The 26,535-nt window shown below is 35.1% G+C and overlaps 1 protein-coding gene across 2 annotated transcripts; it reads right to left on the reverse strand.

The window, feature by feature from the left end:
- Nucleotides 1-1,490: 1,490 nt before the first annotated feature.
- Nucleotides 1,491-9,229, reverse strand: Kera (keratocan). 2 transcript variants are annotated; one of them, XM_003475893.4, is made up of 4 exons: nucleotides 8,944-9,229; nucleotides 8,731-8,781; nucleotides 6,424-7,317; nucleotides 1,491-2,702 (listed from the first exon to the last, which is right to left on the reverse strand). In XM_003475893.4, the coding sequence occupies exons 3-4, from the start codon at nucleotides 7,307-7,309 to the stop codon at nucleotides 2,533-2,535; spliced, it is 1,056 nt and encodes a 351-aa protein (XP_003475941.2). In that variant the 5' UTR covers nucleotides 7,310-7,317; nucleotides 8,731-8,781; nucleotides 8,944-9,229; the 3' UTR covers nucleotides 1,491-2,532. The 2 variants fall into 2 exon arrangements, with proteins under 2 accessions (XP_003475941.2, XP_013014494.2); XM_013159040.3 differs by having other exon boundaries at nucleotides 8,895-9,204.
- Nucleotides 9,230-26,535: the final 17,306 nt, after the last annotated feature.

Consider the following 26,535-nt stretch of genomic DNA (forward strand, 5'->3'; position numbering starts at 1 on the left):
GTTGTGGCTCAGAGACTGTGACCTCAGTTGTTGGCAGATTTTTGGGCAGAACCTAATAATTGTGCGAGGAAACCCCCACAATTTCAGGGAAACTGCAAATATAATTTGCGCTCGCGCATGTGTGTGTGGGGATGATTTGTAAGCAGCCAATCCAAGAGCAATATTCAGTTCTGCTTGCTGCTGATTGGCTCCAGCCCATTAATGAATCTCTGGCAGATACTCCAGCTTTCCTGCGTCCTAACAGACGCGGTTGTTCTAGATTTTGTTCTTTATAAAAACCCTAAGATGCCAGAGATTCCGCCAAATTGCCCTGAATCTCTGAGACTTTATTAATACAGTATTTATTAAATTTTAAAATTACATAACTGCAGGAGACACCATATTTAGTGTTTAAACTATAAAAATAGGCACGTATAGGCATATTTCTGACGATATCTGAAATCCACAGTTTTCCACAATTGGCAGGTGCCCTAGGAATGCGACCGGCTCAAACTGCGAGGCTCCACTGGATAGCAGTGTACCATAATAAAACCTACGTGAATATTTTACTGTCTTATTGTGCCACATTCACTCTTCTCATAATGATCCAAAATGATTTAATGCCTACAGGATAGGATGAATAGAGAAGTGTATGCCTGTTACATAAGCAGTTTAAGTCTACTGCAATAGGATCACTTGACCACAAGCACTGTGATACTGCGATGGCAGTTCTGATAATTCAGATGGTTTAAGTTAGGCTAGGTATATAACAAGATATGCTGAGTAAGGGGGTGATCCGTGCCCTATGTGGGAATGAGCAGAACAGTAGAAACTTCTTTTGTATTGTACATTTATAGAATTTTCAATTTAATAGTTTCAGACTAAGGGTTTCCATATATAACTGATAATGTAGAAAGTGAACCTATGGATAAGAGGGGAACAATTATATTAGAAAATCAGTCTGTACTTACTGCAAAAATATAAATCCTTAGAATTTTACCCATAAATCCTATTCTTCAGTTTTGAGCTTCCAGAAATATATTTTCATGAGACAAATGTTTAAATAGTAATGTTATTCATTTATGTATTCTTTTTTCCAAATCTACCAATGTCTACCAAACTCTCTTAGGGTAGAATTATATAACATGTAACTTTCATAACTATATTTATGTGCATTGAGATATTTTAAAAAAATATTTATCATCTGAATAAGAATTATTTTGATTACTTGCCCACATGTAGTATTTCAAAAACTACAATACGAAGATTGGTTCTTCTTTACCTCCAAATTAGTTTTGGTGGGAAAATAGATAATGCTGGACATTATACTATTTTTCTGAGAATTCACAGTGTGAAAGATGGTAAATTTTTGAGGGTCTTTGTAGTAATCTATTGAACACTTTTTAACTTTTTGATCCTAAGACTATATTATCCTGTTTTGGAGTGAAAAAAGGTCAACCTTTATGATTTTTTTTGAGAGCACAATTTGAAAACATTTATAACAATGCCAGTTAATCTCTCTGGAATGTTTATTGTTGATAGTACCTATCTTACAAAACTAAAAGTTTAAAGTACACTTTATCACATAATGACATATTGGATTACTTTTTTAACTCATGAGAAACAAGTATGTAAAATAAGAACAATACAATATTTTTTCTACTTTTACAGGAAAGATAAGGAAAAGGAAGACAGATTAAAAATATGATTGCATATATTCATGCTAGAAAAAGTAAAACGATTATAAGTATGGCACTTTTTATTATTATATGTCCCTAAATGAAATGAGAATAATTTTCTCAAAACATTTTATTGGATTATTAGAAAGCCTTTAATTCTTATTTATAAAATTCAAATATCATGATCAAAATGAAAATTGATTAATTTGCAATTCCAAGTGTAAAAACATGATGATTCTGTGAGAAATGCTTTATAATAAATGTAAATTTTAGAACCTCTTCAATTGCTAGAAGACAGTGTATCTAAGAGAAAGAGCTGTAATACGATAATGAATTTAGATGGCTTCTGCTTTGCTATTCAGTGTTAAAGGACAAAAAATCTCTTTCTGCGAAGTATTTGAGTCATTTCGTACCCATCTTATGTTAAAATGCCTAAGTTGTGTGCCCAAAATCCATTCAACAGTCTGCGTGTGTTTCATCATAATCATGAGAAAGAAATTTTTGTTTGCTTCCAATCTGCCTATGTCCTCTTTGATTCCTGTGTTTATAGTGTAAGTATAGCACCTGCATAATTAAGTTTGAACATAAAACAAATATGGGCTTCTCACTTTCACACTGTAAATGCATTACTTGGTATTAATCAGTTGTAACAGAAACAACATAACTATCTTTGAGTTGATAATCTTATTAACTCTGTGTCTGATATATTAATTGAGAAGAAAATTAATACAAGTTGCACTGTATGTCACTGGCCGATTGCAGAAGCATTTTAGTGTAGAAAAAAAAAATAAGCTGCACAATGAAAATGGTTGCCAAGAGCAGCTGGAAATTTTAGCTCGTTTAAAAGCTAATTCTGGAATTGCTAAAGATGTACTTAAATAATAACAGCCTGAAGAAGCTTGAAGCATGTCATTAAATCCATTGGGATCGGTGGTTTAATTTCATTCCCATCCAGTCGGAGGTAGCTCAGTTGAGGTCCGTGAATGAAAACGTCTTGTTCTGCATGCAATGTGGTGGTAGGACATATCATGGAGACGTTCACACCTATAGAGTCAAAGATAGCAACAATGACTCATTAGGACACAAGAAATGGCAGAGGCTGAACAAGCAAGAAACTACTGCAGTGGCCTACGGAGGATCTAGTGGCATGAAGAATGATAGTGCTAGAGAAATAGACAACTTTTTTTGTAATGTAGCGACTATGCATTCCTTTTATAAAAGTAACCTGGTAAAAGGGTGCAGCTGGTGTGTAGTCACGTCACTCTATGATCTGCTGTGTTTAAAACAGGACAGTAGAAAGGAAATAGTATTAAGAACTGTACTGTGAGCAAAGGTGTGTGAGACATATTACCTTTCCTTTATGCTCACAGATGGGATGAAACATATTTAAACTGCTGAAAGATGAGACACAGATGGACACAAGTGTTCAGAACTGGTGCTGAAAAATTGGGTAGATAAAAGGTTGAATGAATGGTTAGATGGGAGGATGGATAAAGAGAGGTCAATCCAATATAAAGCAAAATGCTTGAAAAGTACCTCACAAGATGCAAACTATTGTTGGATGACAATTTTTTAAAAAAGTAATTAACGTAAGTTTGCATATATAACACTTCCTAAACACAATCTTCAATCTCTACATATACCTGTATGTAATTGGGAAGGACACATTTGCCAAGAAATGAACTGCAAAGAATCAAAGCCAGGAAATAGCACATCAACCTTTTCATGTGGGTAGGATGAAACTGTGCACCCGCCCTGATCTGAGCCCTTGGCATCCATGCCTATACTGAGATTTAGGAACGTCCTCCAGAGAGATGACTTGTTGAATTGACAAACTCCAGAGAAGTATAGACCAGCTGGTCTCACTGAGTCCAGATTATATATTGGCTTTCAACATCTGTCTGAAACTATTTTGAGCAAGAATCTTTCTTATCTAGGCCCACTTAACTTGGGCAGTGCCTCTTGTCTCCGTCCTTTCATTATGTAAATAATCACATTTTGGAAAGATTTTTATGCTTAAGATTGCTTTGCTTGAATCTTATGCCATTATATGAATTTAATTTCATAAAACACTCATAACTAGCAATGTTGTGGCTTTAAAGTTTTTTCTCATACATTTTCATTTTATAATTACATAAACTTTATCAGGCAATATTACTTCTCCAACCTGAACATTATAGGAACAGTGGGCTAACATTAATCTTTTCCTGTTACATAGCATCCACTGCCGGGAGGAGAGAATTGTCCCTCCCTGTGTGTCATCTCATACCCTTGCTGTGCTCTAGACTCAAAACCAGTGCCATCTGAATAAGTAGAAAATGACAAGCACTCTAAATTTTTAGATTATTTTTCACAAATTATGATTTTTCTCAAGCATACCAGGAACTAAGTTATTTGAGTATATAAAAAGTATAACAAAATTTTAAAGTCCTCAAAAATATTCAGAAGAAATGACTATGTCAATCATATTGCATGAGAAAATTGATAAATTTTGAAGATTCTACATACAAAATATATGTTTACTGAAAACTATTTTATTAACAACTAGGTTATGTGACAAGAGGAGCTAAGAATACTTTGCCATTTATTATAACATCCTGTGGTGTAATTATATACCAATAATTAGAGTCAGGAAAATTTTGTTTCATATTTGCTTATTTGGAGTATAAAAACAACCACATTTTATATCTATATTAAGAAACAAATGACTGGATTTCTCTTTATCAATGTTGTTGCTTTTCTGATTTTAGAAATTCTTGTTAAACTCTTATATTCAATGGAATTGAATGGAAGAAACATATGTTTATTAGAGGAGTATAAATTTTAATCTACTTTATTTAAAATAAAAAGCTCTAATGTAAAATTCTGGTAATTATTCTTCAGTGACTATCCTTGCTAGGCTGAGCTTTAGTTTGTCCTTTGTGGAAATTTGTAATAATATCATAAAGAGTTAGAGAATGAACAAGAGGCTCCCAAGTCATGAATCCACAGTATTATATACTAGTTAGGCCTCTGCTGAGACCCACTGTACCAAAATCACTTGAAAACGTTCAGAGATATAGCTCAATGGCACAATGCTTGCCTGGCAAGTATGTAATCCTGAGTTCGATTCCTAGTGCAAAAAACAAACAATCAAACAACACAACCTCTGTTTCAGAAGTTGGACCACACAACCTCTATTTCAGAAGCCTTCCAAGACTCTGATGAACACTAAGATAAGAAAAAAGTGAAAAATAGAAACATCTAAGCAAACACTTCCCTAAACATGCACTTTGTCAAATTGTCTGGGTAGAATATTCAATTCACAAACAAGGACTGTATGTGAAATCACTTAAAGTTAACTTCTCACATGAGTCGTCTGTAGGTCTTTGCTGTCAGATGAGAAATGAACCTGTAAAAGCATAGAAGACTCATCAGGAAAAAACTGTACATGTACGAAAGTATTGGTTATTGGCCATTGGACTACTTGGTTCAGCTAAAGAGATTCATCAATGAATGAGGGTTTTTTTTCCAGTTGGATCTTTTTCTTTGGACTACAGGATTAAACAATATATTTTTTTTACTATGGAAAGCTAACTGCTGTGGTGGCAATCTGCCATTTAATTCCTGAATTTTATGCTCAACTATGCTGTTATAAAAATCTTGAACAGTTAAGCAGTATCCAGTGGAAAAATAGTCTGTTCTTATAAATCATATATAATACTGTGATTATTTGGTTACAGGAAATTCTGATTCATTAAAGCCAGGAAACTGCACCTTCTGACAATTATCTGTGTATGTTCTTCAGGCCACTTTGACTAAATCTCACTTATGAATGTGTTTTATGAAGATTCAAAGGAAAAAAACTCCCCGAAGTTATGTTCCTAAGGGTTTGTATCAGGGTTGAATATCCATGAACAGAATCGATGACTCTGTGGCTGGCCCAAGATAAGGGTACACCAGATGCGCCCTGACCTTAGGCACAATTGTAAAGAGGTCAAGTTTATTTCTGAGATATTCAGCCTTTAGTTTCTCTACCCACTTCTTCCTTTCATGATACCTTTGCCCCAAAGAATTTTGTATTCATCTCTCATTCCCATATCAAAAGCTCCATTCAGGAAAGAAAAGGTTGTTTAAAAGACCCAAGAAATTACCAACTCCCAAGGACATTTAACTTCATTTCAATCAAGTAAAGTAGTAAATTGCAGTAGCAGTTCTCAGTGTGCGGTTCCCAGAGAAACAGCAGGAACCTCGCCTAAGAACTTGTCAGAAATGAAAATTTTCAAGACAGGTACTCTGGACCGGAGCCACAAACCTGTGCAAAGGAAAGTGTGAGAAATTTGATTTAGAGGTTTTTAATCAGAGGTTCTAATAGGAATTTTTCAGTCATGAATTGACCTAAATATTTAGGGTGCAGTTGATTCCCTAATTTCTCTTAAATCATAATACATTTATTCCATATTATGATGTTGGCTCCCAGCACACTTTCTTAAACTAATCTTCCTACCAAGACAGACATGGCAGAATCTTTATGATTCAAAGATAGAGAGTTAGTTTCTCCTATAGACACTAAATCTCTGAAGATTACTAAGGTCCACTTTCAGTCTTTAATTTGGACTTAGTTTATTAAGGTTGCAAATAGAAAAAAGTAGCATTAAAATTGAAAATACATTAACAATGAAGGGCATTTTAGTTGTGAGCACAATGCAATTGCCATTCTAACAGAAGATATAGGTAAATGTCAGGCAGGGGGACATCCCCTTCTAAGACAGTGATGCTTACTTACTTTTAATTTTGTTATGATCGAGGTGCAGATGCTGCAGACGGGCACTGATTCGGGGAAACTTTGTGAGGCGATTATGAGACAGTTGCAGATCTAGAATTGATGACACATCAAACCCCCTGGAAGGAAGGCCTGTATCTGATATTTTATTGTGATTTAACCTCAGAAAGGCTACTTTTGGGATAACATTAAAATAATTTTCTGGTATTTCTTCAATGGAATTATTGTCCAGAAAGAGTTGCATTGTATTGGCTGGCAATCTTGGCGGCATATTCCTTAGGGCATTCTTGGCCATATTTAGCTGCATAAGATTCTTGAGTCCTTTAAAGGTGTCTCTTTGAAAGGCACTGTCTAATAGTTTATTGTGCTGTAGATCAAGAAGGGTCAGGTTTTCCAGATTGCTGAAGGTCCCTTGAGGAATTCTGGACACCTTGTTTCTAGCTAACTGTAATTGCTCTAAACTTCTTGGCAGTGGGGAAGGTACTTCTTCTAGCTCATTATCTTCCAGAAATAAAAAGAGCAGCTTCTTCAGCTGACTTAGGGCTCCTTTTTCAATTCCGTAGTTGGTTATTTTGTTCTTGTTTAAATTGATCCACCTAAGCTGGGTGGCATTCACAAGTGGTTTCTCAGGAATGGTTTCTATCTCATTGTTTTCAAGGTAGAGATACCAGATTCGTGAGGGAATAGCAGGAATTTCTTTGAGACCTCGATTTTCGCAGTATAAAGCAGTAGGGAAACTGGGTGGGCAGAAACATTCCCTGGGACAACTGAAGTCATGCACAGACCAGTCCTCTGGCTCGTAGACATCATAGAGCTGTCTCACACTTTGAGTCCATGCAGTATGTGTCATGAATAACACCCAGAGAAGGAAGAGGATTGGGGATGCCATTATCTTGCCTATAGAATAAGAGATGCTGCTGTTAGTTATTTAAAGATCTCTACTTTTAGATAACTGCATGAAGCAAGAGATCAGTACACATCCCTTCTGCAGCAGAGTGGTAAAGAAAACATTTCATTCGCAGTTATCAATTAATGCAAGTTTATTCAGCAGGCACTATCTGAAAAACATTTTACAAACTTCAAATCTAACTCAACTTGGAGGCTTCTGGTTTTAACCCAATCACAGTGACAGCTGAGAAATGGAAAATAGATTTTAGGAGACCTAAAAGTGCTTTTCCATTTCAAGCTGTTTAATTCGAAAGACTGAACTGAAACCAGTAGTGGAATACAGGAGCACAAAAAATGATCTTTTACTAATTCAAGTTCAGTGTCTTTGTTGTTCCTTTTGCTATTTCATTTATTTCCAAATGAGAAGACCATCTGGAAGAGATTCCCTGGTTCTTTGGCCCTTGAACCAAAGAAACAAGGAGATCAGGGAACACTTCAGCAGTTTATTGTGAAGGAAAATTCTAGGATCTGAAGAAAATTTATGTGATTAATCTCTCCTTTTGTTCCTGGATTTCTCAGGTAAGTTTAACTTTGATGAGGGAAAGACTTCCAAAATATTAATAGCAGAATCCAGCTATTCAGCTAACAAGCTGAATTTTTTCTTATATATTATTCACGTATTTATATGTATCATATAATCTCCTTCTGTCAGTGCATACATATAGACATAGCTATGTGACAAAGACAATTTATTACATAGAAATGAATTTATTAAGTGTAGTGCATATCTGTTTAGCCATTTTTATGCTTCATAAGAAGCAAAACAAAACAAAATACAAAGTTACAGTATAATAGAAATTCTCTTATATTAATAATTTCAGTATGGATAATAAAAACAGGTTAATACATACTGACATGTGATATACTTAAAAGTCATAAACCCTTTACGATGTTTCTTATAAAACATTATAATTAGAACTATTTTAATAGAAAAATATACATATACACATGATATATATAAGTTTAAAATGTATCTGTATGTTACATAAACATTAAAAATTAACATTTTAATCAGCGTACATTTACTTAAACAAATTGCTACTAAGGACATAGTAAATTATATCGATTCCCTGGGAGAAAGATATGCAGCCATTTGTGAGATGCTGATCTTTCAGTTTTGCTGTTAAATTGCATAATGACATGTGCACAATGGCTTCTGCCAGCTGTCAAATTCCCCACGATTGCAGAACGTTGATCTGGCCATCTTCCAACAGAGACTCATTAATTTTCTCCCCCCTCCTCCCCCCCTTTTTTTTTTAAGTAAAGACTTGCTTTAGATATTGAAGTTGTAACCCTACACCTGATAAATCAGAACTCTGAATTATGAGCTTTAAGAATTTTAGGAAATGCAAAATAGTTTACCTTGCCTTCCAGCAATACACCGTTGAGTCCTGTGGATGAGTCTGCAATTTGCTAAAAATCAGTTGAGAGAGAGAGAAAAAAAAAAAATTGACTTATTTTACTTTATGCTATAAAGCTTTCCAGGAGAAAAAGTCAAACCTCATCTGACCAGTCCCCAAGAATACCTTTTGATGGATCCTTTTCTCTTTGCCAGGGCTTCAGAAGACAGCTTACCTCAGCTCTTTCGGATCTTCCCCTTCCTTTTCTATTGGTCACTGCTTGCTCGGAGTAATGGATTGACCCAGGCACCCCTGGCGTGTTCGTAGGAATCCTCTGTAATATATGAGTGCCAGTGGCTCCAACTCTAACTCGCCCAATAAATACAACAGCTTGGTACCTAGGCAGCCCAGCAAAGGAAAGTCCAGAAACTATATTTTAATGTCCAGAAACTATAAAAGCGTGCAGGACAATTTCTACTCCTAATTCACAGCTCCAAAGACGTGGTAGTGTTCTGATGTATAGACTTGTTCCAGCAGCAGGCAACTGAAGGCAGTTTTAATTTTGACTAAAGCAAAAAAGAGATTTTCTCTGGATTGTCTTCTTTACAAAGCAATTAAATGCAAGGAAATAAAGGCCAATGCCTTCCCTTTATATGGATATATTTTATTCATTTCTAATATAAAACAGATGTTGAAATGTATTTGATTAAGGAAAACTAAGTAGAAATACATACTTGAAAAGTTTAAAAATCGCATCTGAAAAATTATATCTAATTTTTACACTAACCTGGTAGTATACTTTTTCTTATAGAAGTAATCTTTGGATTTCTATTTACTACCCTTCTAATAATTTATTCTATTACTTATTATTAACATAAGTTGAATTTTACTTCTAATATCACACATGTTTTGCATTTTGTGTCTTCTGAGGCATTTCATTGCTTTGCTTTTTTTTTCTTTAACACATGTCTGAGCAAATATGTCTTCCATTTTTATAATTAAAAAATTGTTATGCCTCTTAGGAAAGATGCAAACAGCATATATATTTTTCAGACAGTATTCTGTTAATTGTAATCATTTTTCTTTTCAAAATATATCTTACGCTGAGATCCGAGAGGTCAGTTTAAATGACTTATTCAACAAGTGTCACAGCATTACGATCAAAGACAGAACACAGTGAAGAGGAGAAAGCACCGAATTCAGAGGACCTTTGCAGGGACCCTCTTTTTTGTCTGTCAGCCAGAGGCAGTAAATTAGAGCTTACATTTGTTACTTATGGTGATAATAATGCCCACAATTAACTCTAGTTTGTCATAAATAATTATGGAAATTCTACCTTCTCTTTGCTATTAGTACTATACTCTCAGAAAAACGTATCCACACCAAAGAATTTTTATAGACTAGCATGATTCACACCGAGCTCTCTGTAGTCTAGAGCTGCACTCATCATGTTTTGAGAAAACAACCAGTGTCAACTGCTTTCTCATAAACAACAGATGATCTTCAGATCTGCACAGTCCCTTCTACTCTCTTATCTCTTAATTTTCTTTGTTAGCCAAGTTGATTTCAGTCATTTCTTAATTGTATTATGCAAATGCTGCTACATGTTCAATGTGGACTAGTTAGTATAGTTGCTGTCTCCAATCTCTTTCCCATTCACAACTCCACTCAATGATCCACTCATCAAAATGCGGCTTTTGTCACTTCCCTACAGTTGCTTTGACAACACTCAACAATGATCTTCATACACAATAATCAACTTGAACTATATCCTTTGCTAATATTGACACACTACATTCATTAAATGTTCCTCTACGTTTTTTCTGAAATCATTCTCTTCTAGATTTCCTGAACTTTCCTGCTGATGTCTCTTTGTATCTTGAGGATTTCTTTATCCTCTATGTAACATTTACTTAAAAACAACTATTGTCTAGCATCTGGAGCTCTTTGAGATTCTGTCTTTTGTGCTTTTCTTGGCCTTCTTGCATGATTACGTGGGTTGAATCATACTCTTTAGTATGAAGATTTCTGCCATATCTTCAAGTGAGCCTCAGAACAAGATCAGCATTCAATGCAAGTTTGTCTATTTCCTATATAGACAACCATCAAGCACTTTGAAGCACATATCTAAAGTGAGATTCACCATCTCCAATTATATCTAATTGCTCTCATCACTTTATATGTTTGAGAGACACTATCACTGTATTCAAGCTTCCAAAACAGAAATCTGGAAATCATTCTTGACTTTCTCTCTCATTTTGTGCACATATGGTAACATTTATATTTCAAGGATACTGGGAGACACGATATAAATAAAAATAATCTTCATAACACTTAACAGCTTTGGATACCATGGGTTCAAAACTAAAAACGTAGAATGTTTTCCACTATCAGGATATTCTTGTGAATTTTCTACAACAACCCAATATGCCTTCCTTTGACTATTGATCCTGTTGGATAAGACTCCAGGCATCTCTTCTCTGGAATTGCTTCAGTCAATGTTTGAATGATGGCAGCTGTGACACAAGTTCGTGAAAGACTTTGATCAGTCCTAGAGCTGACAGCAAAGAAACCTAACTTGCAGTAATATGACTTTAGCACATCTCTAGTGACAGGCTGATATTTTAGAAATCCATGAGGCTTTGCACATAGTAATTTTTCATTAAGTATTTACTGATGAATAAATGAAGAAATAAATACTTAAGGCATATATGTCATATGACATGCATGATTTTTAAATGAGAATTTAAAATAGTAGAAAGTCGTAGTTTGTCTTTTGCACCTTGCTAGCTGTTTGGCTTTGAACAGGTCATTGAAGCTTCCCGATTGTATGTCTACCCATAATTCACTTGCTCTGTTTACTGTATAGAGCCATTTTAAGATCAAATGGGATAATAGAGATGAACATGTTGTACAAATCTGAAACTAATTCAAATTGAAAAATGGTAAAGCACAAGGATAATTTAAAACTCATACATTCCAACTGTTTTTGTTTATGAGGAAAATAATACCAGAATTTTGCTTCTAAAGAGAAGGTGATAGTTGACTTTCCTATCTAACTACCCGAAGATCCTGCAGAAACTTTAGAGAGGTAAAGGTGTTGTTGTTGTTGCAATTATTTTAACTTATTTTCTTCCTTTTAGCATTTTAAAATGTTTTGGCCCATACAGATTCTATGAAAAAGCAAGTCATTTCTCTAAACTGTCTTACACTAGGGAATTAGCTCTTTACAATATTGAAGGTCACTGGTATTTGAAATGAGAAGACAATATGTGATGTAGTGTATGCCATGAAACTCTAGAGGATTCATCGTTTGATGGTGTATGTGTCAGATGGTGTATGGACTTGAAATTATTGGTTGAAGTACTTGGGTGTTTCCAGGATTTTTTTTTAACCTATCTGATTGAACCTTTGCTAGGAGAAATGTTTTTTTCCTTAATAGATAAGTTTTGGTTTAACTGAAATTGTCAAGTGGTTAAATGCTACAAAAGGGATTTACTAACATACATAGCTTGTACTCATAAACATAGTTTAAAATTTTGTCAAGACCTCATACTTAAAGTACTACAGTGATACATTTGAAAGGTCAAAAATGGTGATAAAGACTAAGATAACCACCTCACCCAGTCCGGATAGTAAGAGATACACTATCCAAAAGGCCATTATTTCTGTCACACATTTATTTTAGTATTTAATATTTTTGCTTGTAGGTTTGATTTATCAATTTTAAAACTCTTTTTCTTTGTTACATAAGAATTTCCTTGGTTCTCCAACTTCGTCCTTACTTTGCCTGTATCTATAATTTCCAATAAACTTTGATTAAATAAATAAGAGATTTATATATAGCTCTCATTAACTATGAAGCAACCTACATGTTTCATTAAAGAACCAGATAACTGTGATCTGCCAAATTAGCTTAGGTTGATGAGTAATGAGAAGTAAATTACATTGATGTGGGAGAATATGTTTCCAGAGGAAATATCTGCCAAGAGGAAAAAGTCGATGAAACTCATAAATGTTATTTTATTTTTAAACAATTTTTATAAAATTCTAAACGTCTTAAAATGTTGAGTTATTCTTACAGCATCTTTACAAAGAGATATAATTGTCCAGTGTCTCACTGGTGGCAAATGACATAACCTGTATATATGTACGAATTGGTCAGCTTTCCCATTGGTAACAAACGTAAGTTAACAACTGTCATGCATGATGTACAAGAGGAAATGATTTGTTTGGCTCACAATCCATGACTGGATGACTCCAAAGCAGAAGTATCATGGCAGAGGGACACTGCAGAGAGAGACTGCTCAGCTACTGGCATCCTCAAAGAAGCAGAGGGCGGGCAGGGAGCCAGAGAGGAACAAGCCAGGAACACATGTCATCCCTGCACTATGTCCTGTGAACCACTTCCTTTAATTATATCCTATTTCCTAACACCTCAATTAACTAGAAACTCATAAAAAATTAGTGACCTCACAATCTAATCACTTCTTTAAGAATTTCTTCATCCAGTCAAATCGATGATCACTATTATCATACTATCCTGTACAGGACAGCATACTGTATTCTATACAGTACATAATGTACTGTGCATCTTCACTATAAGTATTCTTCATATGTTAACTAAGCATCTCTATGTTGATAAAACTAACAAAAGTAAATCACACTGTCTCTACGATATTGCTATCATATTAAGTACAGAATGGATGATAAAATTTACCTCCCGGGCCTGTATTGTGGGTTGCTGTATGTCTTGACTTTCCTTTCTCTATCTTCTGCTTTGCATTATTTTGTTACTGCCTGCATTTTGTGTTCTATTCTTTCTTCGTTAACTCCTCCTTGTTGGTGAAGCACAGATGTTGATCATTTCCTGTCACCCCAACTACTATTTATTTGCATTTCCTTTAGAGAAGTTACATACTTAAAATTATGTTTATTCAACCCACATACTTCATATTTTGACAATATAGATTTCTATTTTGAGTAACATTTCTTCAAAGCTTTGGAAATAGTCACAAAACACATTTTTCTGTAATTTCTAGAGTTGATAATGGTAAAGTTGATGAAACTGATATTTCAGTCTTCATAATATGACCTTTTTTCTTCTCTAAAAATATTTAGGATTTCTTTTTCCTCTTTAGCTTCAGAAATTTTATTACAAGCTACCTTTTGTTTTTCCCACATTCACTCACTCAAAGAATGTTTCTAACTTGGGAGTTCTTGTCTATGCAGTCAATCTGGGTTTTCCCATCCTTTAGCTTCCTGGATCTCAGGTAGTAAATCATGGTTCACATTGTGTAATTTTTGGTCTCGATTTTAATAATTTTTTCTCCAAAATTTTAGGGCTTTTTGACACAATTCCTTAAACAGTCTTCTAATCTATAATGTTTTACATGTCATACATGATGCATTATTGTGAGCACTTCTTTAATTGTTTTTATAAATCTTCTGGTGTGTACATAATAATTGTTGTCTTTTATTTTTATCAGGATATTAACTAGAGGATTTTGGTAATGATGTAATTTTTGGTAGCCATTTTACTTCATTTTATTTCATAATTTTACTTCATTTTATTATTTTCCTTGTTTGATTTCACCTCCAGAGATTTTAGACGTGGATATTTCACTCATGTATCTTTTGGTGCTTTGCTAAACATATGTATTTTAAGAAGAAGGCTCCAATATATTAGAAATCTGTGTGAATCAACAGCATTTATTAGCTTCCTTCTAAAATGACCAGGTCTGGTGTCTGCTGTTCCACTAGGGAAAACCAACCCTCAATTCTAAGTTCATAGTTGTTTTATCTGTGCCCATTTCAATTTTCCAGAAAAGTGTGTGTGTCTACATTGACAAGTATTTAAAATTCATGCCTTTTATTACATTTGTCTAATGTTAATGTGATTGTTTTCTGCCTTTATGAATAAATAGCAAACCTTTTATTTTCATAGTAGTGCATATTGACTGAGTAGCCTTTCTTGTCTGAAGCTTCCTAAAAATTATACTATCTCCAAAACTGATTTGAATTACTAGTAAATTGGGTCAGTTCTATGACACTTTATATTTTGATTTAACTTTGAAATTTATGAATCTGTTTATTACCAGTTACTCAAGAATTCTGCAGGAAAACTGTACTGAATAAAAATAAACTTGTAAGTCTGGAGTGAACTCTTGACCAGGTTCTCTTTGGATCAGTTTATTTCAGCTTCTTAAATCTTCTCTCCTTTTACTAAGTTAACATAGCATCCGTAGCTTTCTTGGGTTACTAAGATAGTAAGAATTAGGTAGCTTAGAAATCGATGTAAAGTTCATCTCCAGCACACATGAGATGAGATTTCTTAGAGAAATCACTTCGTTAGAACATGGAGAGTACAGTACTAGACTCACAATGTGTGTAGCCATGCTGAGGAGAAGGAACTGGGTGCTAGATGTAGCTGGTCATCCTTGGCTTTTTGTGCAACTGTTTTTGTAGAGCATCTCAAACCAGATCTATATTATTTTACTGGTTGACTTTCAACTATTGCCTGCATATAATATTTATGGTAGTCTGATTATCGTGTACATATCTCAGCTCTTTGGCCTGGAGAAAACTTTTAGTGCCAAGAGTGATTTAACAGACAAGCAGCAGTACACAGGGCTAGGACATATTTGACCACATTCTCAATTGTTTTATGTACTTGGTGAATCAGCATTATTGAGCAATTGAGACCAGCATTGTGTTTATCAAATTATTGTCCAGCCACCTTAGGGTTCAATTTGTCAAGGTTATAGTCATCATTTACTGAAGGTAATGTGTCCGTATGTTTGAAAGCTGTGTTTAATTCTTCTTTTAAGGCTTACTGATAACTGAATATAGTGGCCTGTCTTGCTGTGTACTCTTTCAGTATCATTTAATCTGATGAGTAATGAGTGAGATCAGTCTAGCCTCAATTACCTGGAAGTTTCTGTGGCAAGGGACAACCTAGAAGGTTATAGCTTCGCAGCAGTGATTTATGCGTGATAATGTGTAGCTTGAAAAGAAGAACTGTGTTTCTCTTCAGTATCTACACAAACTGAATTAAGTCTAGATTTTTCTTGTTTGCTTATTTGTTTGTTTGGTCTATGAGACTGTCTATGAGATAGAAGGGAGATTGTTCCTCTGTTGCATTTGTCTTATTATCTTTGTAATATGAAAGTGAAAGCAGAATTGATCCAGAAGTATACATGATAAATTCAGAAAAGCATTAATCTTTGTAATACTTCATGTGGTGCTTTGAAATCTAATCTTTTTTTTTGCAATCTAATCTTTACAGACACTCCCATTTAACATGTACTTGTTGAATATGCAGTTTTCATAACACCGTGTAAAGAGCTGCCTTATTTGGGCATCAGGCCACCGGGTCATGAGCAGAAAGCAAACCTTTCATAGGAAGTGTCCTTCTCTGGAAGAAAATAAACAAACACAGAGCTGTGACACCTGGACCAGAGTCAATGTGGCAATCTCTATCAATTAAATCACTTATTTTGGCAAATTGAGTAGATTCTAGACATTTACCATAGCGCCAAATGATGTTTATTTATACAACAAGGTTGTTATAATGTCTCTTGGATTAAGCTTTGTGCCATAAGGACATTACTGCAAATTTTACTAAATAAAATAAAATTAACTCTACCCTCTAAAAAAATAATTAAGATTGTCCATGTCCCCAGACCCATGCTGCTAATGTCAATGTCATTTGTTACACAAGTCAGCAATTTGTCTTCCCTTTGGAGGCGTATGGATCTTTCCATTGTGCCCTAAAATCCTGTAATAAATCAATTAGTTGGTTTTCCCACAGTGTTTCACTGTATTTCTCTCCCAGAGTTCTGACATTCAAGCATCGAATGTGTTACTGGACGAAGCCGACCCTCTACATTAAAGCACATGATGTCTTGTGAGATGATATGTCTCGAGATTAAAATATGGCATAAAGTCAAGGCGTTAACACAGTACAGAAAAAAAAGTCTAACAAAATGATATCGACGTTCTCTAGTGAAAGGAAGCAGACTGCCTCTGGTAATTTCATTGATTGGAATAGAGCAAAGAGACATCATTCAGATCCTCTGCTTTACACCAGGCACTGAGAGCTTTAATGATTTGGGCCACATATGGAGCAGCAGTTGCAGAAGGAGCTGCCATCTAATTAAACTTTGGAAAATCTATTTTTATCCTTTGAGACTACTCAGATCTACTATCCTGCCAGCGCTATGTTTAGAAAGAAGTCCACTAAAAATCATTAACCACAGACTCTTTAATCTTCCGAGGTATTTCTCATCCTCTACTGAAGTGATTTTGCTATTTAATTAAATATTTTGATAGCAATCAGTAGCCCTGTCACTTACAATTTGGTCTTTTTTACTGCACTAATCTGTCATGGGATACAGAGCCAACATGGCAAATTCTTCACTGAGGTCACCGATTCAACTATTCAGAGTTGAAACTGGTAATATAACATGAGAAAGAAGTGAATGACAGTAAGATAAAGTTTTAGCTTAACTCAGAAAACATTACTACTTGCCTGCAGAAGTGGATTATATACTCAAAAAAGTTTGTTTCAAAAATATATTCCCCTCTCCCCGGGATACAGTCAGGTAAAGATCCTTGCTGCTTTTAGGACATAAACTTTGATTAAAAATTTTTTAAAAGCATACACTTCTGATAACAAGTTACTTATTTAAGATCCGGTGTCCTTACCTCCATTTCCAAAGCTTAAGGTCCATGATTTGAGTAAGTTTTAGAAATTCAGTAAAGGACAGAAATCTTCTATCACATATTAATTATAATGGTTCATTTAAATCCTCAGGCTAGCACTTTGGAGGGGTTTTGATTTAACAAACCAATTAGTACTCTGGTGAATTTCCTATCTCTTTTATTCCCATAAATATAACATATTGGGGCAGTTTGATTACATTTATTTTTGCATTGTAATGATTAATGCATCATCATTACACATATCAATGGATTCCATGGAGACAGTGCCATACATGTTTATGTTACACCATAATCAAGCTCACCCTCCCAGCTACCCCTCCTGGTGATCCCTTCTCTCCAGTCCCCCTAACCATTCTCTTCCCCATTTTTAACAGCTCTTCTTTAACTTTTGGGTCAGGTTTATATTTTTTCTTTGATTCTACAATGTAAAAGAAAATTAAAGATATTCTAGTAAAGTGTGTTCTGTACATTTTCCTGAGAATGGCACTTTAAAACTTCTTTATGGCTACATAATAATCCCTTGCATATACATGCCATACTCTGTTAAAGGACATCTAAGCTAATTCATACCTTGGCAGTTGTGAATGGTACCCCGATACATGGCCATTTATGTTCCCAGGAGTGGCACGGCTGTTTCTGATAGCACGTACTTACTTTTCTAGTGCTTTTGAGTCACCTCAATAGGCTTTTCTGTAATGGCTGCACTAATTTCCATTCCCACCAACACTGAACAGGTTATTTTCTTCTCTGTTTCTTCCCTAGCATTTACTAATTTTTGCATTTTGGATAATAGCTATTTTTCCTGGGGTGAGATGGAATCGCAACGAAGTTTTAAATTTTTATATATTCTGGGTATTCATAATCTATAATAATAGCAGCTGATGATCTTATCTTCCCACTGTTTAGGTTGTCCTTTTGCTCTGTGGATTGTATCCTTTGCTGTCCAGAGGCCTGGTAATTTTTAATTGATTATTCTCTCGTTCTAGATCAGTCTGATTTTATGCTGATCTCCACACTTTTCAACAGGAAATACATCTATTCTAGTCAATGACATTTAAAAGATACTACTTGATAACTTACATTTCCAAGTTACCTTTCTCATTAAAATCATGGAATCAGTGTCCATCATTATACCTTCTGCTATAACATGAATATGTTCTCCCTACTCCAAAATTATGCATGTGTAGGAATCTTTGCTAGTTGGAGACGGTACATTTAGAATCTGATTTGCTGTTGAGGGCTGACCCTTCATACTTGAGATTAATGTCCATGTTAGATCCTCAAGAGTTGCCCTTCATTTCTTCTACCATGTCACTACTGCAATACAGTGAATAAATTAAGACACCCATCAACTGACACGGATCACTACTGCCTTCCCAAAGATGCTCACATCCCTAATACATTCTCAATGCTTGAAGGTAAGTGTATTATATATTTTAAAATCCACTATAAAATTCAACTGTGTGAAAATTATTTTGCTCTAATATATTAAAGTATAATCTTCATATTATATGTGCTTTCCCTGAGTTCCATTTGTGATAAACTGTTGAGTCAACTATCAGACTTCCAGCTGTCCAAACTAATGTAAAGAACCCTAGATCTTGGGATTATAATCCTCTACCTAAATGCAGCCGGCTGTAATGTTCCCGCTCTCCCTCTGTGGTTGGATGACCTGAGAATCTACCTTCCTGTCTACTTTATAAACGACAGTTTGTTGCTGTGTCTCATTATAGATTGAAGAACCTTGAAGGTGAAAGGAAGTAGTGAAGGAATAGAAAGAAATTCTTCCTGAAGTTAATGTCCTGAGTTGCTAGCAGCATCTTCATTCAAACAGGAAATGCTTTACAAGTCAGAATGGTTTCTTTTTCTGCAAGCAAAAGATGTTCGGCATACTGTCTGGATTTTATTGTGTAATGCCTAGTCCAATTCTTGCAAAACCTCAGTTTCTAGACCAATGCCCTAACTTGTTTTTAAGGGACAAGATAGAGAGTTAATTCATTCCAATCCAGAGTGCTCACTTGGACTTTAGCTCTCATCCCGGATCATAATGAAATAAAATTTTTATTTGAGAATAGCTTTGTAAGCCCCTATATTTCAAGTCCCAAATTGAAGCTGATAAGTTAGAATTGTGCTTCTCATCTTCTTTCTCAGTACTATCATAATCTATTAAAAACAGCTCCCTACTCCACCCTGCTTCGTATTTCTCAGGGCCTTTCTTCCCAGATATGTGTCATGCAGACGATGTATATCTTTTAATTAGCAACTGTCTTCTACACTTGTATCTCTAAACAGTATGTGTTTCAGTACTTTTTACCTAGACTATGCAGCTAGCCAATCTCAAGTTTGATGTATTGTGCAACAGTCTGATATCAATAGCTGATTTCTGGCATCAATATCTTTGTTAAGCTGAATTTTAAGCACCAGATATAACTTTGGGTGTCTTAAGCATAAAAGAAATTCTGTGAGTGAAATGTGTGTAAGACCCTGACTATAAAGAGGTTGCCAGCCTGAATATGGCAAATACACAGAAAACAATGAGGCTGTCCATAACTGAAATAATCTGATCCTTCTGCTCCCACCAGGGCTCCTGAGCATCCCTGGGCTCAAGGTATCCCATGGAAAGTGCCCATGGAATACCAGTGCAGACAGATTCTAAATTAAGAATCAGTGTCCCTCAGCTAATCCTGCTCCACCCTGGCTTTTCAAGGGTAGAGAGAAGAGAAATGCTTTTGGGCTGCTATGTCCTGCTAAGATTGTAATCAGAACGGTTTCCCATATATAGCCAAAGATAATGGAGCTGGGACGAATGAGGAGGTGATTGTTTTTTACCTAGGAGTACACAGTAACCTATTTAAAGGGAGAGGGAGGCATTTGTGGACCCTGAGGTCTTATTTTATCCTGTGCTTACCCTCTCCAGAATTCCCTCTACATCCACTCCCACAGGTCCTCTAAGGCTTTACCCAGGTTTTGCATTTTCTGAAAGTACCTTTGTATTATCAACTCTAATCCTGGTGTGCATTACTCCTCTTGCTGCAAATCCTCTCAGTACTCACTGTCCTCACGCAAATGAAGCACTGTTTAATCTGTGAAGGCTTCCAGTGTTTCCTGTCCCCTAGAAAGAGGAGCATGTCCTTCTCTCTAAAGCTACCATTCCCCACATACTATTACTCCAATATTTCCAACTAAAGCAATTACCAATTTTCCCTCAGCTGTGTCTTATACCGTATACTCTTTGATGCCAGGCAATTTTTTTCGGCCTTTTTGCTTCAGTGATTAGCTCTGTGATAACATATCCTGGGTGCTTGTGTGGTGCTGAAGAGTAATTCAGCTTGATCAACAGGTCTCATAACCAGCCAGCTCTGCCCCCAAATAACTTTAAGAAATTGCCCTTTTGAATTGTATTAATTGATTTATTCATTTATTTATTTTGTGGTGCTGGGGATGAACTCAGGGTGCATGCTAGGAAAGTACTCAATCACAGAATGACATCTGAGCCCTCTCTCAGAGTTTAAGCATCTAATTCCTATTTTCTCCATTAAGATAATTGGTTGTGAATAAAATGATTTACTACTAATAATTCATATATGTGTCCTTCAATCCCACATATCTTTTAATTCACTTTTACAGATTGTATCTATTCTCTAAATAATTGAATTGATTTCTTCTCCATGGGTATTTTTTCAGTCTGTATTCTATTATTCACATTTTTTGAACTTTTAGGATAAAAATACTTTTAAGTGACGATTTTCTGTAGTTATTTTTTCCCTGGAAAGTAAATTTCTTAAAGGTAAGAATGTAGTATGAAACTAAATGGTAAAACCTGATTTCAAATATATATAATAGTTGAGGTGCAATGAGAGCATAAAGGTTCAGTAGGGCAGTCGACTAATCACCTACCTAATTTAGCCTTCTGATAATTCACCTACGTTTTTATAGAGTAGGAGAGCAATGTTGACACTTAAATCCTCGGGTTATTTTGATGATTGGATATAATCTTTAAACTTTTAGAATACAAAATTCCTTAGTCTTTGTAGACTGCTATGACAAAATGTCTTAGACTTAATAATTGGTAAATAATTCAAACTACTTCTCACAGTTTCCAGGGTGGGATGTTGAAGATCAAGGTCCCAGTCGATTCAGGGTCTGATGAGATACTGTTCCCTGCTTGGCTCATGCATAATATTGTTAGTGAAATAATCATAGCCTTTTTCATTTGTGTATGCTCTGTAAAACGTGTATCTTTTATATGAGTTTCTCATTAATTTATGTAAATATTTTTGGTAAACCCACTATTTCCTTTTAATTTAACCAGCCCTTAACATGTGTGGTTCAATCTTGCAATGCATACATCATTCCAATGATTTCTAATGGTAAGCCTTGCATTTTGGGGAGTTGGGGTATAGTCTTTGAAAAACAGCTAAGATGATTTATGACAATTTTCTATTTTTCAATTTTTGCTATAATCATCATTCCAATTCTTGGATAAGGGACACATCCATATTTTCCATATTCATAATCTTGGACAAGTTGTTTCTTTCTCTGTTAAGAGGGCATCATTTCTAATAGAGACACTAAGCAAGAAGTTATACAAGGCATTGTAAAAAATGCTTCTTACTAATGCATGGCACCAGATGCTGAAGAATTATAATGCAAATCTACCTTTCTTGTGTGCAATTTTTAATAAAATCAAATAAAATGCGTGTTTCTTATTCTGTGTTTTTTGCCAGCGTAGTAATGGAGATTCCAGAAATCTCTGTGAATTTCATTTGTTGAATCTGAAGGAATAAACTGCACTGATGGTCATAGAGCCAAAACTTCTCCACCCTCAACTGCTCAACTGAGGAAACAGAATTAAAGTGATTGCAACTGTGTCGTGAGACCTTCAGTCTGATGACTTTTGTTCTGTATCCAATTTTTTAAGAGACATTTGCTGGTAATATGAGGAGAAAGTCATCGACTAATTTTTTCCATTAAATCTCGTCATTGATTTTTACCCCTTAGAGTAAACTCATTTCTACGACATTGTGTGTAGTGCAGTTTAGTTATTCTTTCTACTGAACAAAGGCATATGAATTGACATTTAAATGAACCCCAAAACCCTCATACATGAAATAGAACTGGTGTGATTCAAGAACTTAATGAGAAACAAAAGAAGAAAGAAAGAAAGAATTGTAATACCTACTAACTACCAGGATTTAATGTTTCAGAAAGGATAAGAAAAATAACTATGTTAAAATGATTGTTATCTTTGTTCATTTACTTTGCTTGCAAGAGATTTGAGCTTGATCGCAGCCACTTTTGGCCTTCATATTAAGTTTTTACTTGAAGGAGAAACAAGGTGAAAGATTATGATAGGCAGAGAAGAAAAAATGTGTTGGTCAGTTGTTTTACTATATGGGCAGTGAAATATATTTGTAAGAAAGAAATTTCACAAGATTTCAGTCCTACTGAACTAAAAGCAGTATTCAAAGACGCATCCTATGGACCTTGCCAAGTGCTATGAGAGATTATAAAATATAAAGAAGTCATCCTAAGAACTCTGGTGTCAAAATACCTCTCCATCCATTTCAAAGCTAATTTAGACTCTCAAAATTTGTTAGGATAAAGCCACTCAAAGTCTGTGCACAATAATTTGCATTTGAGATAGTCATGGAGTAAACATATGTATAAATCCAAAATATGTAGTAGGGTATGAGGTAAGCTTGAAATGAAACCTCCCTGAGACCATCCTTACCTTTTGAGACCTTGGAAAAGCAGACAATCAAAACTTCACTAAATTTAATGCAGTTTTTTTTTTTTCACTTTGACCTTCATGCTATGAAGATTCTATGGAATAATATCTTTCATATCATTTTAATTGGACCTATTGACTCTGAAAATTTATTTCTAGAATCTAATATTTCAGTCATGGAGTATGTGTTTTCAAGAAAGAGATATTGCTGTTACAAAAAATGATTGTATCTTATTGAACTTGTGGAGAAAGACCAACACAAGATTACACTCCGATACAGGCTTATATGCGTCAATTCTTCACGGGAGAAAGATGAACAGCTGGGCCATGGGTGCTAGCACAGTATCAAATAATTGATGAAGCCCTTGGGAATGGGCTTTGCACACTGGAATCAACCTTAACGCCTTAACCAAAGGATTGCTACAGACTAGGTTTTAAAAGGAATTTTTATTGCTTCCATAAACTACAAAATCATTTATTCATATTTGGCTGTAATTTTGTAGGAAGTTCAAGCATTTTGTTTGTAGAAGTCTGTATTCACAATTTCATCACTACTGTTTTTACCTTTGTGCATTTTCCATTATATTGAAGGCTATTCCTACACAGGCCTGAAAGTTGACTAAGGAGAAAAAGAAAAAAAGAAAACAGATAAAATCAAACAAGCTTGCACATTTTCTAGGAAAGAACTCTTGTAAAGTAAATCTGTTGAAATCTGAGGTGATTTGGCCAGGACATAAGCTCCCAAGCATCTTTTTTTTTTCCTCATGTAGAGAATAATAGATTTTTATTTGAAGTATTAAAATTTAGGAAGAACTGGCAATAGCATCCATTGTGCATTTCACAAGTTTTTCACATGCCAGCAACTTAATTCTAAATAATGCTTTCAGCTAAGAATTGTAAATATTTTTCCTGTTAAGTTCATTTTAAGTCACTGAAGCCTTCAATATGTTGGCTTTGTAAGTGAAAACTCTCTCTCTCTACACTCATTTCAACTCAAATCTATAAATTTTATGTGAAACATTTGGAGCTTTTTTGCTGTCATTTAATACTCAATTTATTGCATTATTTAAACATATGAACCCTATAAATGGTGGGGAAATGCCTCAAAGTAAATTTAAAACTGCACCATAATTTTTTTTCTAAATATTTGAAGGAAAGAGCAATAATCTAAACTTAGATTCAGAAAACATTATCTTCTCTAGATTAAAAAGGAGCAGGTTAAGTATCTTTTCAACAAATAAAAAGAGGCAAAATTTTAAATGAAAGTTACTTCTAAGGCTTTTCAATATCCTTTCAATACTATTACCAAAAGCAACCTTAAAAGTTGGCATCATGAGGTTCTAATTTATTGAATTTAGGATACAGTTCAAGAATCTATGCTTTTATCAGGGCTCCATGGTGGTTCTGATTCACATGGGCCAAGCATAACACTGCACAAATCTGCTCCCTGGTTTTTAAAGTTATAGTTACTGACCTGCATCATTTTGTTTTTGTCATTGCTTCTTAGGGAACCTGAACCTGGTGCAGAGACTGTCAAAACTACTCTTCTGCCATGTTATAATCTCCCAACAAGGAGTTATTCAAGCTTGAAATGGAGAGAAGGGTATAGCATTTCTGTCACCTTTGAAAAATAGCCAAGTTGTCTTTTAACATTTAGAACTTTCCATAGCTTATGAGAATGGATACCAAAAACATAGAGGAATCTTGAATTCACACTGTAGCCAGTTGGCTCCTATGCCAGTGCGGGGACTGAAAGAAAAAAACCTGCATCATTTTCTTGCCATTTGCACCAGATGGAATCTATTGTAACAACTCACTTTTAAAAAGGCCCCATGGACTGGGTGGAGTGGAGTGTAGACAAACTGTCAACCCCAGTGTTGACAGGAGCCCCATTTCTCAGGATTGCACCTGTCTCTTGGGAAACATGTAAACATCACAGCAGAATTGACTAATGAGTCTTTCTCATTAGTCTAAAAGACTAATGAGTCTTTTAGTCCATTTTCTCATGTCCTTGTTAGCATGAGTTTACTCCTTGGACGCAGAGAAATGAAACTATTATTTTCCCAATTGGTCTAGCACAACAGATGCTCTAGTACATTTAACAGACTTCAGTTGAAATTAAAAGCTATTTTTTGTGTCCCAAACTCTAGCACATCTTTTTTACAATATTTTCTCAGTGTTTATTCATTTTTTTTTGTTTTGTTTTGTTTTGTTTTGCTTACTGGAGATCAAACACACGACCTCACATTTGCCAGGCACGCTCTTATGCTGCTGAGCTAAATCCCCAACCCCTCTCGTTATTTATTTGAAAGAATGGAGATAAGCACCTCTTCCACAGCTCATATTCTAAATGTGTGGGTTAGATGTGTAACAGAACAAGAAAAGGGCAAACAAAACAGGTGGTTCTCAGCACACTGAGAGGTTTTATGAACGAAGCTCCTTCTATTTCACCTGCCTAGCACAGATCATCAATTTTATTGTGGTTCCTGGAAGTAAGAACAAGGGAAAAACAGCAAATAAAATCTCTCGAAACAAAATCTGTGTCATTTTCTGTAATTTGTGCATTTAGCAGTATTTAATTTATGGTTCTACTAGCAATTAATCAAGTTGTTTCATTTTTGGTAAACTGCCAGCATGGTTTTTCAATAACGTAAGATGAGGGAATTGCATCTGGAATAAGGAATCTGGCCTCCACCTAACTATTTTTGTTAATGTAATTTCTTGACATTTTTCTCTTAATTTTGAATTTCCCATGGAGAAAAAGATGCCGAGTGATGGCCAACACAAAAAAATAACCATGTCTCTGTCTTGTACTGATTCAACTCTTCTCCACTCAAAGAATCTAAGACCAAATAAACAGAAGCTAAGACATAAAAATCCATTCATCTAAGCCTTTTGTGCCTTATACTCCTCAGTATAAGGAGTGTTTAACTCATGAAAAATATCTTCTTCCTAATCTAGAGCCAAGCATTATGGCCAGGACTACTAAACAAGGCTTTAGCTTTCCCAAATCTTCCACTTAATCTTAATATTTTAATTGTTATACAATTAGAGATATGAAAATGGTGAGCACTGGGTGACTTTCTGGCAGGGAAAACATCATCCTGTATCATCCTGCTAATCTATCACTGTTCAGGAAGTTCGAGAAAAGATTTCTTTGCGGAACATAGAAAAACAGAGAGGTATGGGGGAAGAAAAGAGAAGGATAGAGAGACAGAGAGAGAGAGAGGGAGAGAGAGAAAGAGAGAGAGAGAGAAAGAGAGAGAGAGAGAAATAGAGAGAGAGAGAGAGAAAGAGAGAGAGAGAGAAAGAGAGAGAGAGAGAGAGAGAGAGAGAGAGAGAGAGAGATGAGGGGTGAAGAATAAAGGA

The sequence above is a fragment of the Cavia porcellus genome, unplaced genomic scaffold, assembly GCF_034190915.1.
Source record: "Cavia porcellus strain 051 isolate PalLab524CR breed Dunkin Hartley unplaced genomic scaffold, mCavPor4.1 scaffold_8, whole genome shotgun sequence".
Classification (NCBI taxonomy): Eukaryota; Metazoa; Chordata; class Mammalia; order Rodentia; family Caviidae; genus Cavia; species Cavia porcellus.

Excerpts from the sequence above, each read along its gene's own strand:
- Kera (XM_003475893.4), bottom strand. The coding sequence starts at position 7,309 with ATGGCATCCCCAATCCTCTTCCTTCTCTGGGTGTTATTCATGACACAT. Across the intron at positions 2,703-6,423 it reads CGATCATAACAAAATTAAAA|GTGTGAACGTCTCCATGATA; the intron begins GTAAGTAAGCAT and ends TTGACTCTATAG.